We start from the raw sequence: 13,937 nt of genomic DNA on the forward strand, positions 1-13,937 counted from the left end.
ATGCTCAAGCAAATTATTCAAATAAAATTGAACCATGTGTTAACCCTGAAATGACCTCGTTTGTGTCGAGTGGAGTTAAACTCATTTCTCTCTCTCTGGCTATATTGCATGGCATAATCCTAGTTGAGAGATTTGTGATTAATACTCCATGATTATGATTATATGTTTACATTTTAGAATTATTTGACTTTCAGGAATTATGTACGTTCAGTCCTCTTATGAGTCTAATACTAAAATTTGGCTTTTAAAATATTTCCACAATGTACGACTTTAGGTAAATTGTGAAAGCTGTGCATTTAGACCTTCGATTTTAGTCACAACATGTTAACTTTTCTTAAATCAATACACCTAACCACTCACTAACCACTCTAGCAGGTCTCTGCGTAGACCTGGGTTTTGACTGAGAAGTTCACCAGGAGCTTCTTTGATTTTCCAAAAAAACATTAAAAAGAAAAATAATCAGAAATAGAGGAAATTTTTTTATTATTTTTCATTTCTGCTAATTATCTGTCCGTATGTTAGGAGAAATAACAACATAGCAAGGAACAAGAGAAAATATTTACTTCTTAAATAAACATATAAATAACAAACTAAGCATTATGTAGACACTAATAATATATGGCAGATTCTAAATGCAGTAATTCTTCTTTTAAATCATTCTCTGTTGGGACCATCCTTCCTGCACCACTGTCAAGGTCAACCACTCCAGAGAATGATGTATATATTGAAGAAAGGAAATTCAGTATTATGTTCAAAAGCAGGACATTTAAAATAAGATGTTCTTCATAGACAAAGTTTTTAAGCAAGCCGAATGGCTTGTTCATATGGGGTGGAAATTTTAGGTTTTATTAGTTACACTGTTAAAAACAACAATAGGGATGAAACCCCAACCTGTAATTTTACGATCATTTGATTACAATAATAATATATATTTGATAAAGCTTATTCTAAACCCAACCGAAAGGTAAAACTTTTCTTCAGCGATGCCTTAAGAAATATTTGTGTAACCCTAAATATTTCATGGGATATTACAGAGTAATTAAATACGTTTCCAGGATGTTACAGTAGCTTTATTATCCGAACCTTCACATATATACCGGATTACTTCACTTCCAACACAACGAAACCTACAGATAAAAAACAAATGACATCAATTTTAGTTGAGTTGAGTTAAGCATGTGTGGTTGCTCCTCTATGGCTCTACTGTTTTTTTATGATATTTTGTGTGTATTATGGATTTTTTAAACTATGATTTTTGGATACAGTGATAGATAAAGGTAATGTGCATCTGTAAAGAAGTTTCTTTTAAAAGAAAAACACATAATTCGGAAGTTATTTGCATCTAAAATTACATATAACTCTTGAAGGATTACTGAGGCATGAAGTTTTATATGTGGGCGAGATCTGTTTTTATTATTAATCTCCTGACTAGTTTAGTGATTAGAATTATGTGTGTGATTATCAACTCAAGAGATAGCTACGAGAACGTAGCTAAAAACGTTGAGATATACTGATGTGTTTGTTTTTAGCTACGATTGGATGCCTTTAGTTGCAAGTGGCAAACTCAATTTCTTTATTAATGCATGTAACATCTTTAAAATAGATAAGTTTATGATATTATGATTAATTAAACTTACAGAGGCCAATGGATTGGCACAACTGTCGCCTAACTCCAAATATTCGCGTTTAAATTAATGAAGCGTTGTTTTTGTCTGACATTTTCACCGCCATCGAAATCCATTCATAGTTACTGTGCTTTCGATTGTCCTTTTGATTGGCTGTTATAAAAGCCTTATATTTAGCCCCGCCTTCATGATGACAGCGTATCGTTTAAAAAGATGGCGGTCTTAGTAACGGCTTAACGCCTCGATTTTAAAAACGACGATTTGTACCCGTTTCAGGTAGGATTATATGCTTAATTGTAGTTGGGTGTTGTAGAAATATTATAAATAACAATAATCAATCGTTGTTTTGATTAAAACTATTGTCAATTGTTTAAAAATGCCGGGTGTGAATCGCTCCCGGAGCTGCAACTTTATAGGTAATGGGCTCATGTCTTATCTCGAAACACGGAGGGTTGAGAGATTACGGTTTGTTATCTACTCAAGAGACAGTTCAGTCAGATACAGCAGAGATCAATTATTGGAGTTAAGAGACCGTAACCCTTTTCAGTCAAGTAAACAGTTTTTAAACTCAATCCCAAAATTAATTGTGAGACACAAACCATTAAGAAGGAAAAGGAAATCAAATGTGATTAATAATAATGACAATTACAGTCAACCTATAAATGTGCAATTATCACAAAGACAGACATTTGATAAAAAAAAGTCATTCCACAGGGATCAAATCAGGATAATTTAATACAAATCTCCACTGTTAACCACGCTGACTCATTAAGTTTTGCTTATTAAATGTCCGTGCAGCAAGAAATAAAACTGTTGAATTATGTGAATATATAACTGATTATGACCTTGACATTTTCATTATTACTGAAACCTGGATAAAATCCACAGATGCGGTTTATCTGAATGAACTTACTCCAGAAAACTATTCCTCTGTCCTTAACCGTGAGAATCGACGAGGCGGCGGAATTGCCATTTTGCACAAGAAGTCCATCGGGGTTAAAGCTGTCAATAGTGTCAACTTCACGAGTTTTGAAGTGCTTCAAGACACGCGTACAATAGGTAGCGACGTGATTCATCTGATCAGTATATACCGGCCTCCCCTATCTACCAAAAACAAGGTAACAACTGACACTTTCCTAACTGAGATCTCGGAATTTCTGCATGACTTGCAGACGTCAAAAGGACGACTGTTGATTGTTGGGGATTTCAACCTCCATTTAAACAAATCCAAGGACTTAAAATCCAACCAATTCTGCGATCTTCTGAATTCATGTAATCTTCAACAACACATTAAGGTACCGACACAACAGAAGTGACATACACTTGATATACTTATCACCAGATTTAATGATGATCTTCTCCGCAGCCATAAAGTCCTTGATCATTCAATCTCCGATCATTATAGTATTTTCGGATCCTTGTCATTGGCAAAGCCCAGGGCTGTTAAAGAAACCATTATTTTCGTAAAACTCAAGACATTGACGTAAATCGATTCAAACAAGACATTCTGTCATTAAATTTACCAACCCAGATTGTAAATTCACATAAAATTCAAACACAAGTATCTCTTTACGATTCTGCCCTGAGCAAACTTTTCAGCGATCACGCGCCTTTAAAATAAAAAAAACTCTAACTATTCGACTAAATAACTGAGATTTTAATTTCAAAACAGGAAAAACGAACTGTTGATGGAGGAAAACCAACTTGGAAATCCACAGGGAGATATATAACCACCAATGGACTGAAACAAATAAACTGATAAAACAAGCTAAAATATCTTATTTTAAAAATAAAATTGAGACGAACAAGGGAAATCCCAAGCAAATCTTTAAAATAATTGACAGTATTTCTAAATCAAAGGAAGAGTGTCCCCTACCCTCAAATGATGACTTTTCATATCCAGCAAAACAATTTTCGTCGTTCTTTTGTGAAAAGGTAACTTATATTAGATTTCATCTTGAGGATTCTGACACAGCAACTCCCCATGACAGTGAATTATACACAGGACCTGTGTTAACTGAGTTTGAGCTAACATCAGAGACTGAAATTTCCAAAATTATTGGAAAATCTGCAAATAAATCCTGTGACCATGACCCACTTCCTACATGGTTATTAAAATCATGCTCATCGTCGATTTCTCCTATTATTACCTCCATTGTCAATAGTTCATTGAAATCTGGAAAGGTGTGTCAATCACGCTGTTTTTAAAAAGAACCTAAAAACAGAATTGTTCCAAAAAGCCTTCACGTAATTATCTCTTTTACTAATTATTTTAATGGTTTATATTTTACCTGTACACTGCTATATATCTGTTTTACCACATAGTTTAATTTTAATTTGTTATGATTTTCTATTATATTTTATCTGGTTTTTTTTTAAATCCTATTATATTGTTTTACCAAATAGTTTAATTTTATTCTTTTATGATTTTATATCTTATTCTTTTACATTGTGTACTCATAATCATATATATTTTTGTACAAGTGCCACATAGAAGCTATACAAGTTCAATAAACTATTGTTATTATTTTATTATCAGTTATATTCTTGTTAAATTGTCGAACAATAAATTCAACAGAGTAAGGAACACACACTATTGCGGATGTATTTAGAATCTCGAACTACTTGGCAATCGGTCACTAGATTTCTCTCAAATAACTTTGATTCTTCATTGGTGTGAATTGTTGTAAAATTATCAATATGAAAGTTATGACTTAACTTACTTATGAGAAAGATATGGCTGAAGTTGGTCTTCAGTCCAGTTATTGTCAATGGATACAATAACGGTTAACCCTGTTAGTTTGGTTATTTCCCAAAGTTTTATCAACCAGGCTATAAAAAAGGCAAGCTATATTAGAATAAAGTTAACAGTTCACATTAAAATTGAATAGATATTTGTCAATATGTGATATTCAAATGACACAGATTTTAGAATCGATGCAGTGTCTACCCACTCGGTACTGTGTCTAGGAGTGCTAGACTGATGTTCCGGCTACTGAGATTCAGGCCATTGCCGTTAAATAGGTGCAGATAATTACTGATGCTAATAGGTACTAACTGGTTAGGATAAAGGAGGCGAGGTACCTATGTTGCCTAAACATTCCAAGAGACAGACGCTTTATAGTTAAAGTATAGTCGAAAGAAGATTTTTGATCTCATAAGAACCTTTGTTGTTATATAAAATGTTAATCCATACAATGATAGAAATACTGTATAGTGAAATGTACTATAACAACTGACCAGAGATAGAATTGTTACCTTTTGGGGTTTGAAGTCTGTGCAGATGGGTTACAATAACCAAATCAGAAGCAACCACTTCGTTTGGTATCCATGTCAACTGAAATATTAAATCTACCTGTCAACTATGGGATGTCAAAGAGAATAATATCTAAGGACGGATCCCATCTACACTCCTGCTGTCAACAACGAAACTGAAATCAAGACGTTATTATCCACTGATAAATAGTGTTATACATCCCTTGTTCGATTTCTGTAAATTATAACCGCTGATGTTCCAGATGTCGATACTGTGTCAACCTGATTTAAAAGGTCGGAGATCTCTCCAACCTACCACAAATTGCTGTTGAAACACAAATAATATGGTTGGTCGAGATATCTCAATGACTGCCCAGCGAAGATAGAACAAAAGAAGTTTCAAGTAAAAACAGAATTAAGACGAATCAAATTCTAAATGGAAGTATAAGCCAATGAATGTGAGCCATTAAATGTTGAATGTTCAAACTAAGTGCTTTCCCCCAAAAAGCTATCTGATAGTTTCAAGAGATCTAACATCAGTCATAAAAATACAGTTAGAGAACTTGAACTGAAACATTGCCATTAACATCGCAAGTGCGGTCTGTAAACAAGAAATAGAGATCCTTTACCGTTTATATCTGCCGGGCAAAACATTTACCGAAATTCGTGAGTTTTAGTAGTTGGCGGTAAATAAATCTGCTACTAGTTTTTATCGCACTGTCACAGGTAACAGTTTTATTAAAGCAGAATTACAATATGGAAAAATAAATAAAATATTAAGAAATGCACTTTACCTGCTTAAAAATTATTTTATTAGTATCCACATCAGAATGAAGGCGATATGTTTGTATTTGACCATCGGGGTCAGTTTTCGAAAGACTTCGCTGGTCTTGTAATGTTAGTGAAGCGTCTACCATTCGCGCACATATTTCAACACCCAAAATCTGAAAGTAATTGAAATTTTTAAACTCAAAAAATGAAATGAGATGGGGTTTAAAGTCTTGCTGTTCTGCTCCGACAGGGAAAAACAGTGTGCTATGAGAGAAATTTTTCCCGGGCAGCGGCACTATGACCTACTCTTATATCGAATTCCAACTGCCAAGGGATCTTTCACGTGCACGTCAATGTGTACTACACTGGGCCTCGGTTTTTGGTCCTATCCGAACGACTAGACAGCTGCTCTTGTCAGGCCCTCCGTCATGCACCACTGACAAGCGAAAACCACGTCGGAATTTCCCGATGAACTTTATCGGCCAATGTGGGGATCGAACACGCGACCTCCAGGCTAGCAAGCCAGCGTCTTACCCACATAGCCATCGTGGCTCCCTTTACACTCAAAGGAATAATGACCCAATGCAAATTATTTTACCACATTGGATTTAGAAAAATTAACTTTAAAACCATTGTTAACCCTAAACCCAACCCTCGGTATGGAATGAGATGAAATGGGGTTTAACGTCATACTGTTCTGTTCCGAATGGGCTAACGAAGACAAGGAATACAGAATGCAGTGTTTCATGGAGGAAATTTTGCCCGGACAGCGACGCTACGGCCTAACCTTATTTCGAATTCAAACTGTCAAGGGTTCTTTTACGAATACGCCAATGTGTACACGGGACCTCGGTTTTTAGTTCTATAATATGTACCTTATATACAGGTCACAATTCTAGGGAAGTTTGTGACAAACACCATCAACAAGACCCTGTCGGCGAGTGCAGCTAAACCAAAAACCCCGACTGCCCCAGTCAGAATCTTCCTTCCTTTCAACGGCAAAGTCTCCTACCAAATCAAACGGCTACTAATGCAACAACCAGAAATAGATGTAACTTTCACAAAAAGCTACAGCACTAAAGATATATTAAGAGCCAATGGTAAACAAAATCCTACACAACCACCACAACCAAAGGGATGTGTTTATCAAATAGTATGCAATTGTGGGATTGCATACATCGGGGAGACAAAGCGACCATTAAATAAAAGGATAGATGACCACAAGTCGAAAGCAGCAACCAACAACTCAGCTGTAGCTGAACATTTGAACTCCAACCCTCGCCACAGAGTCCAATGGTCCAACGTAAAACCACTATGCAAGAATATAAGCAACAAGAGAGCGCGCCGATTACATGAAGCCATTCATATACGACGACACAAACCAACGATGAACAGAGATCAAGGATTGTTCCTTCCCAGGGCGTATGATATTCTTATCACATAATCAAGGCTAAGCATAATTCTACTTTTTTCTTTTTTATCATATTTAATACTTATCAATATTCCAGTAACAACTTTAAGTTTGTAATAACCATCATAATATGCAAAAATGACAACTAATAATTCCCAACTATTTTTGCTTTTCAGGCATTTCTGCTTTTCAGGCCTGCGGTTATTGTAATTTAATGCACTCAATATTTCTAACCCTGCTTTTCTACATCACCATAACATCCAGTGAAGTACCACTCAATATTTTAAATTGTCAGCCTTCAGGGGACTATTGATCATTTGTGCAGTCATTGTTCTAAGGGTTTTTCGTATATCAGTGTAATCACTCGCATCAACATCCACATATCAATTATTTTGGTCATAACACAAATCAAATCTCATCTTCGTGGGATGTTGTCATTATCAAAACCTCATCAAATCGTTGTAAATACTCCACAACAATCTATCCTTTTACCATTTGTATTTATTTCAGTGAAAGGGGTCGTTGATAACATTTCATCAATTTTCATTTTCTTGCAACGTTTGTATTATTAAAACCCACTAATCATTGTGTATACTCCACAACAACTTATCCATTAATCAATTAGTCAATTTTTTAGGTTAATTGGTATTATTACTTATTAGCGTACAATTAAATCAGATTACCATTAGGTACACGTAATTAAGTTACATCCCTGGTTTGTCATCATTAACTTAGCATTGTGGTGTACATGTATATATTGTCCTGTCATATTTTCATTTTTTATCATAGCTTGATAATGACTAGAGAAGCCTAGTCGAAACGTCGCTCAGTAAAAAGCAGTAATTGTATTCCATAGAATTGTGACCTGTATACTCTAGTTCAATTACTAAATGCCATTGAAACAGAATATGTACCTTGCCAGACCCTCTGTCCCACACCAAAATATCCCGATGAACTTTCCCGGCCAATGCAGGGATAGAACACGGGACCCCCGAGTTAGCGAACCAACGTGGCTCCCCAACCCTCATGATAAAAAAAGAGAGAACCCTAACCAAACAAAAATGCTCCCTTGATATATTTCACTGAGAGACGCCCTTATATACATGTAAGCTATATGGCGTTGAGATGCGTATACTAAACTTGAAAAATTCTTATTCTACATGTGGGGGGAGGAGGCGAATGGTTAACGCGTACGCGTTGTATCATAAGGTCTGTCATTGAGGCAACTGGCGTGGTTGCTATTCCCCGGTTGAACGTGACAAGGAGTAGCGTCGCCTGTCCAACCTCGTGGGTTTTCTCCGGGTCCTCTGATTTCCTCCCACTGCTAAACACACCTACGCGCAAGCGAATCATTTAAATAAAATTGAACCGTATGTTAGTCCCTAAATGACCAAGTTTGTCTCGAGTGGACGTTAAACCTCTCTCTGTCTAACCATAAATATTTGCGTTCACCCCTGCCTCTGAAACCATATCAACTTACGATGTTGTACTTCTCACTTAGTAAAAATGCTAAATGCCCGATACCAGAACCCAATATTGTTGCTTTGTCGGGATAAATATTATGATTTTTTGTCAATTCCAAACAATGCTCCGTAACAGCATGCGCAATATTTTCAGGACTTCCAAATTCTATTTGTAAATTTCTGTACAATGATTCCTCGGTATCATAGTTAAAGTGGTAGTTAGCTGAAAGCGTAGGAATAAGCGTAGTATTTTCTCCATATAAAGGAAAGACTGGCTCTGAAAAAATATGTTAAATCTTATCATTTGTTAATTTAAATACCACGTTCTTATGGTTTTGTTTTGCTTTTTGTTTATCAACATTATACAAAGAGCTGGCGTGAATTCAAGTACGTCACCGGACGACTGGACGTTGTATTTCTTTGAGGCAGCAGGTGATGGCTACTAGCCAAAAAAAAGTGTGTGTGAAATAGCTTTATTCAACGCCCGCTTCCACAAAGCGTTACCGCCCAAAAATACTATCCACCTATTTTCATTTGCATTATCAACTGTGTTTAGGTGTGGATGGCTCTTAGAGGCCTTTATTCTAGTTTCAAGCTGAAGTTCCGTGATACGTTTTCAAAGAAATACAACATCCAGTCGTCCGGTGGCGTTGGCGGTGGGCTTTTTGCCTAGTAGCCATCACCTGCTGCCTCAAAGAAATACAACGTCCAGTCGTCCGGTGGCGTTGGCGATGGGCGTCTTGGACTCATGCCTAGTAGCGATCACCTGCTGCTCGGATAAACCTGTGCACTGTATCAACTTCCCGCTATAATCCGGGTTTTGTTGTTTTCTAGACAGTAACAGGGTGAGGGGATACTCGATTGAACGTTCCAGAATTGAATTGTGTCAATCCTAAAAAAATAGTGACAATCGAGTGCAAAGAGGGATTTGGGATGGTAACCGAATAACAAAATATCTCAATGAACCATGGCAGCTGAAACATATTCTACACATACCAACTCCATTGTCGTGACTGACATGACTGGGGCTGGGCTGATTTCCGCGTCACTCGATTGCAATTCTGTCCATTCGGGACGTCCCGGACTGGAAATCGAGCATCCCCGAGTATTTAAGGGTTCGAAACTTTATTAAAACGTCGCGTTTATCAGGTCTTTCAATGAAAAATTGAAGGCAAGAGCTCTAAATCAGCCGCGGAACTCCTATAAGATATTTCTGGTTGGTCGATAATTCCAAACGACGGAATATTTCCAGCGGAAACTATCGGACAAGGTATTTAGTTTTAATGATTCAGAAGAACCTAATATTGCAATACTATTTATATATCCGATATTTTAAAGTCATTATAATGTAAAGATTTTCTATAACTTACTCGTTTCACCCAAATCAAGTTCAAATATATTATTATTAATAACACGTATAGGCAGCTTCATATTATCAGTCTGGTGTAAGTTCCGTAACACACGGAATCCTGAAAACGTTAAAAAGTGTGGCCGGAAAGTGTTTCGGAAAAATCTGCCACCTGCTGCACCAGTCGTGCACCATGATCCACTCTGAAATACATTTTCATGCATAAACAACACAGTCATCCCATTGCTGATAACGGTACTGGATATTTGAAACAAAATGAAAATGAAATGAAAACAAAAGAGATAATTTACTGCTGGATCAAATTCTCAAATAAAACATGCAGTACCAAACAGGTAGCTCATAATAACTTTGCAGTTTGTTCAATAACCATTGTTAAATTTAGAAATCAATCATGAGCCATTGTTTTCATACGTCTAGACTACTACGGTTGACTCAAACTAGTCCATGGAAGAATCTTTAGCGTTTTTACTTGCTGCTCCTATGGAAACCTACATTTTTCCACACTTTAACTGATATCGAGTGGGTTTTTCGGAACTACAAAGTCTTTTTTTGTTTTAACCCCGCCTCTTAGTGGACGTTGAAACCACACCAAGACGAAGATGGCAAATCAGAAACATCTCTTTACCATGCTAATTGTATTGGACTAATGAAGCAAAGCCACATATTATTGTTAAAAGCATATAAACTGACATTTGGTAACTTCAAGTACAAATTACGATATGCTGTTCTTGTATTGTACTTACCAGGACCACACGATGTTTGCCGTCACACAAGGGTGTTGAATAGTCATGATATAGATAGTGTGTTGTAAATCCATTCAATCCATTAAAATGATCTTCATGCCATTCCCCCACGTTACCATAAACATCACAGAAACCGACATCATTAGCAGGATAGAGATTTACAGGGGTAGATGATCCATACTGCATGTTCAGATTAGCTGGTATTGTATCTTGATAAATTATATCACATGATGTACCGTCCGTTACTGGTTTCTGTAAATGAAAATGGGAATTATCCCCCAAATGGAAGCTTCTTTTAAAACGATAATACCTAGTAAGTTTATGGTGTACTTATATATACGCACCTCAGTACCTCGCATCACATGACATTCAGCTTCAGCAGGTAGTCTAAATTCTGGACCTTTCCATGCACAGTATGCCTTAGCTTCATGATATGTTACTTCAACAGGCCAATCCATGGGTAGATCTAATTCATCAAACATAGCACGATACCTAAAGAAATATAAAAACTGTGGCATTTGAATTTAGAAGACTTCCATAACACTGTCATGTGGCAAAGTACTACATTTAGCCCCAAGCTTATGACTAACCCAAACAAATCCCTAAGATTATTTTGTTTCTTAAAATCCACGATCTGTAGCGTGATGACGAAGTTTCGAGACAAAGGGAATGTCTGATATGTTTTTAATCTAAAATCACAAATATCGCCTAGCATTGTTGTGATATGGATAACATGTGCGTTTAGTATATTGAAGCGATTATATTTTTGTCTTGTAAAGCAGCCAATAACTTAAAATCTCAGTTTCGATTTCCAGATAAGCAATATTCAGTACTGAGGAGTTATGGTACATTGAGGTTAGATTTTTGCATTGCGTGTTTACTAAACATGTTTACTAAACTTCTGGTGTCATTTCTTAATGTAATATTTGCCACATTGCCTTTTAAATAATGGGATTTTTTGTTTCAATGCTGCAGTTTATACTTACCTGTAGCTACAGTTTATACTGGTGTCTTCACCTGAAGCCGGTTTACAGTGAGAATAAACAGACAGATTGGCACCACAATTGCTCTTACAACCTAGCAAATAATTTGTCATATACATGCACAATATTCAAATAGACAAAAAAACTAACATATCTCAGATAAAACATCCCATACTGAACAGATCAATATATAACTATGCGTTGGCAACAAGAGGCACGGCAGCTCCCCCCCCCCCCTACACTTACAGAAATAAACCACAGAACTATGACACACATTATACTTAATCGCAATTCCGGAGATCCCCAAAACCGGACCATACAGAACATCAGCTAATATAGTCCTGCCTCGATATCGATCAATGCAGTTTAACTCGTAAAATGGCAGCCATACCTTCTGAACAGACCCAAAAAGGTGGATGTTTAGCCTTTTTAAATTCCCTCCACTGCCACCCATCTTCTGTCCACAAGTCACGTTTGTTATAACCACCACTTTTTACAAACTCTAGGAACTGTCCATTGGTGATTGGATATTTACTCGATTCAAAGGCGGGTACACTGAAAAATGGTTATTCAGTATACAACTATATTTCATTGCAACAAAAGCACGGAGAGATTAAATTTCTACGGATTGCTTTTTAATCTAAATTAACGACAACTCACCTGCATTTAAAAAATCCATATTCATTATCCCAACCGTACGAAGGGAAGTCTTCCGGTTTACCAAGCGTCACATCCATGTCTGCCATATTTACCATAGGATTATCATTTAAACTTTGATCTTTAACAACAAAAAATTTAATCAAATAAAGCAAAACCACCCTTATACTTTCACCCGAACGTTAAACTAGCTTTGGTAATTGTGTGCAAGCCCGTGGGCGTGTCCAAGAATTTGAGCTGCGGGGGGTCCAAATGGAGAAAACGTCAAGTTTAGCATTAGGTCGGGGGCGGGGGAAACTACCCGCGAATTGGATGAAATCCAAAGCTTTGAGACAATATTTCTGCTCATTTAGGTGCAAAAATGTATAGAATTGCAGTGGAGTGCCCCAAAACGGCGCCAATATTTCCCACATTAGTTTTTCGAGATGAATGTATGAGAAAAAAAAATTGCTCTGCGCCAGCAGGGGGTAGTTTTTACCCATTTAAACCCCCACCCACTGGGCACGCGCCTGAAGAAGAGGTAGTCAGTCAGGTCATTGGACTCTCGACTATAATGTCCCGGGTTACAGCACTCAGTGTGAGCCGACAAGAACCTTCGGAATTGTTCAATCCCGGGTTGGCACCTGTAGGGCTGACAAGCAAAACCTTCCCAGTCGTTACGATAGGACCAAATACCAAGGTCCACTCGTGTATACATTCGCGTGACGTAAAATAACCCTGGGCAGATGGAAATCAAAGATGGGCAAAAGTCTATTTCCTAGCATGGCACACGCAAATAAAAACTGCCATATGTTATCCTTAAAATGACTGAAGTAGTATGTTCACTATACGTTAAACCCCACTCTATTCTAGTGTTAATTTCGCATAAGTTATTTTGTAAAATAAAGTTCAAAATCCGATATAATTATTCACAAACAATAAAAATCTAGTATTTATATAATATATACTAGCCAGTTTTTAAAGGTCCGTAAATCCATCCACTGGGTTTCGTTACCACATCAACAGGCAATTGACGAATCAGAACCGACGAAGTCTCCATATGAAGACGATCATGTTCAAAACCCATAAGCATAGCCCACTGAAGAAAAGGCAAAAACAACAGTTGAATATCTCGGACAATTTATGAGCGATTATCTACACATATCGAGTGAATTTAAGGGCGCCCCTGAAATTAAAGCAAGGAACCATAAAATCTGATGAATAACAATGTATTACTCGTGGTACAATATTGTACAATATAAAATGTTTTACCATGTAACCTAACACTGGATGCATATAAGTAAAATTCCAGTAAATATCTTCATCTTAGATAGAGGAATGGTATCTACTAGTATAACAAAGCACTCTATAACTTTATCAAATTAAACGGTCATTTAGGTGATTAGAACTGTATGACCTCAGCTGTTTTTGATAATATATGATATTGACTTTTCAACTCTGTATAAACTTCTGTTAAGGCATGGACTGGCTATGATCTAATTAAACATGTAATTAATGCCATATGTCATTTACAAACTGCATATGATCTGTGCACACGCTCCGCTTTACTTCAAAGGAATACGCGCTGGTCAGTAAGCATGCCATGACGAGATAAAAGAGACAATTACATGTATGACCATGAGCTTATCTATTGTCTGACGGTATATAATCAGGAGTTTGC

General features: G+C 36.7%; 1 protein-coding gene across 1 annotated transcript; it reads right to left on the reverse strand.

Moving 5' to 3' along the window:
* Window positions 1–544: 544 nt before the first annotated feature.
* LOC126817963 (uncharacterized) lies at window positions 545–12,452 on the reverse strand. Its single transcript, XM_050545136.2, has 11 exons — window positions 12,281–12,452; window positions 12,012–12,175; window positions 11,624–11,714; window positions 10,982–11,129; window positions 10,638–10,889; window positions 9,896–10,076; window positions 8,543–8,802; window positions 5,675–5,824; window positions 4,884–4,962; window positions 4,349–4,457; window positions 545–1,127 (listed from the first exon to the last, which is right to left on the reverse strand). Exons 1-11 carry the CDS (start codon window positions 12,373–12,375, stop codon window positions 1,040–1,042), a joined length of 1,617 nt encoding a protein of 538 aa, XP_050401093.2. The 5' UTR covers window positions 12,376–12,452; the 3' UTR covers window positions 545–1,039.
* Window positions 12,453–13,937: the final 1,485 nt, after the last annotated feature.

Source organism: Patella vulgata, chromosome 4 (assembly GCF_932274485.2).
Source record: "Patella vulgata chromosome 4, xgPatVulg1.2, whole genome shotgun sequence".
NCBI classification, from domain to species: Eukaryota; Metazoa; Mollusca; class Gastropoda; family Patellidae; genus Patella; species Patella vulgata.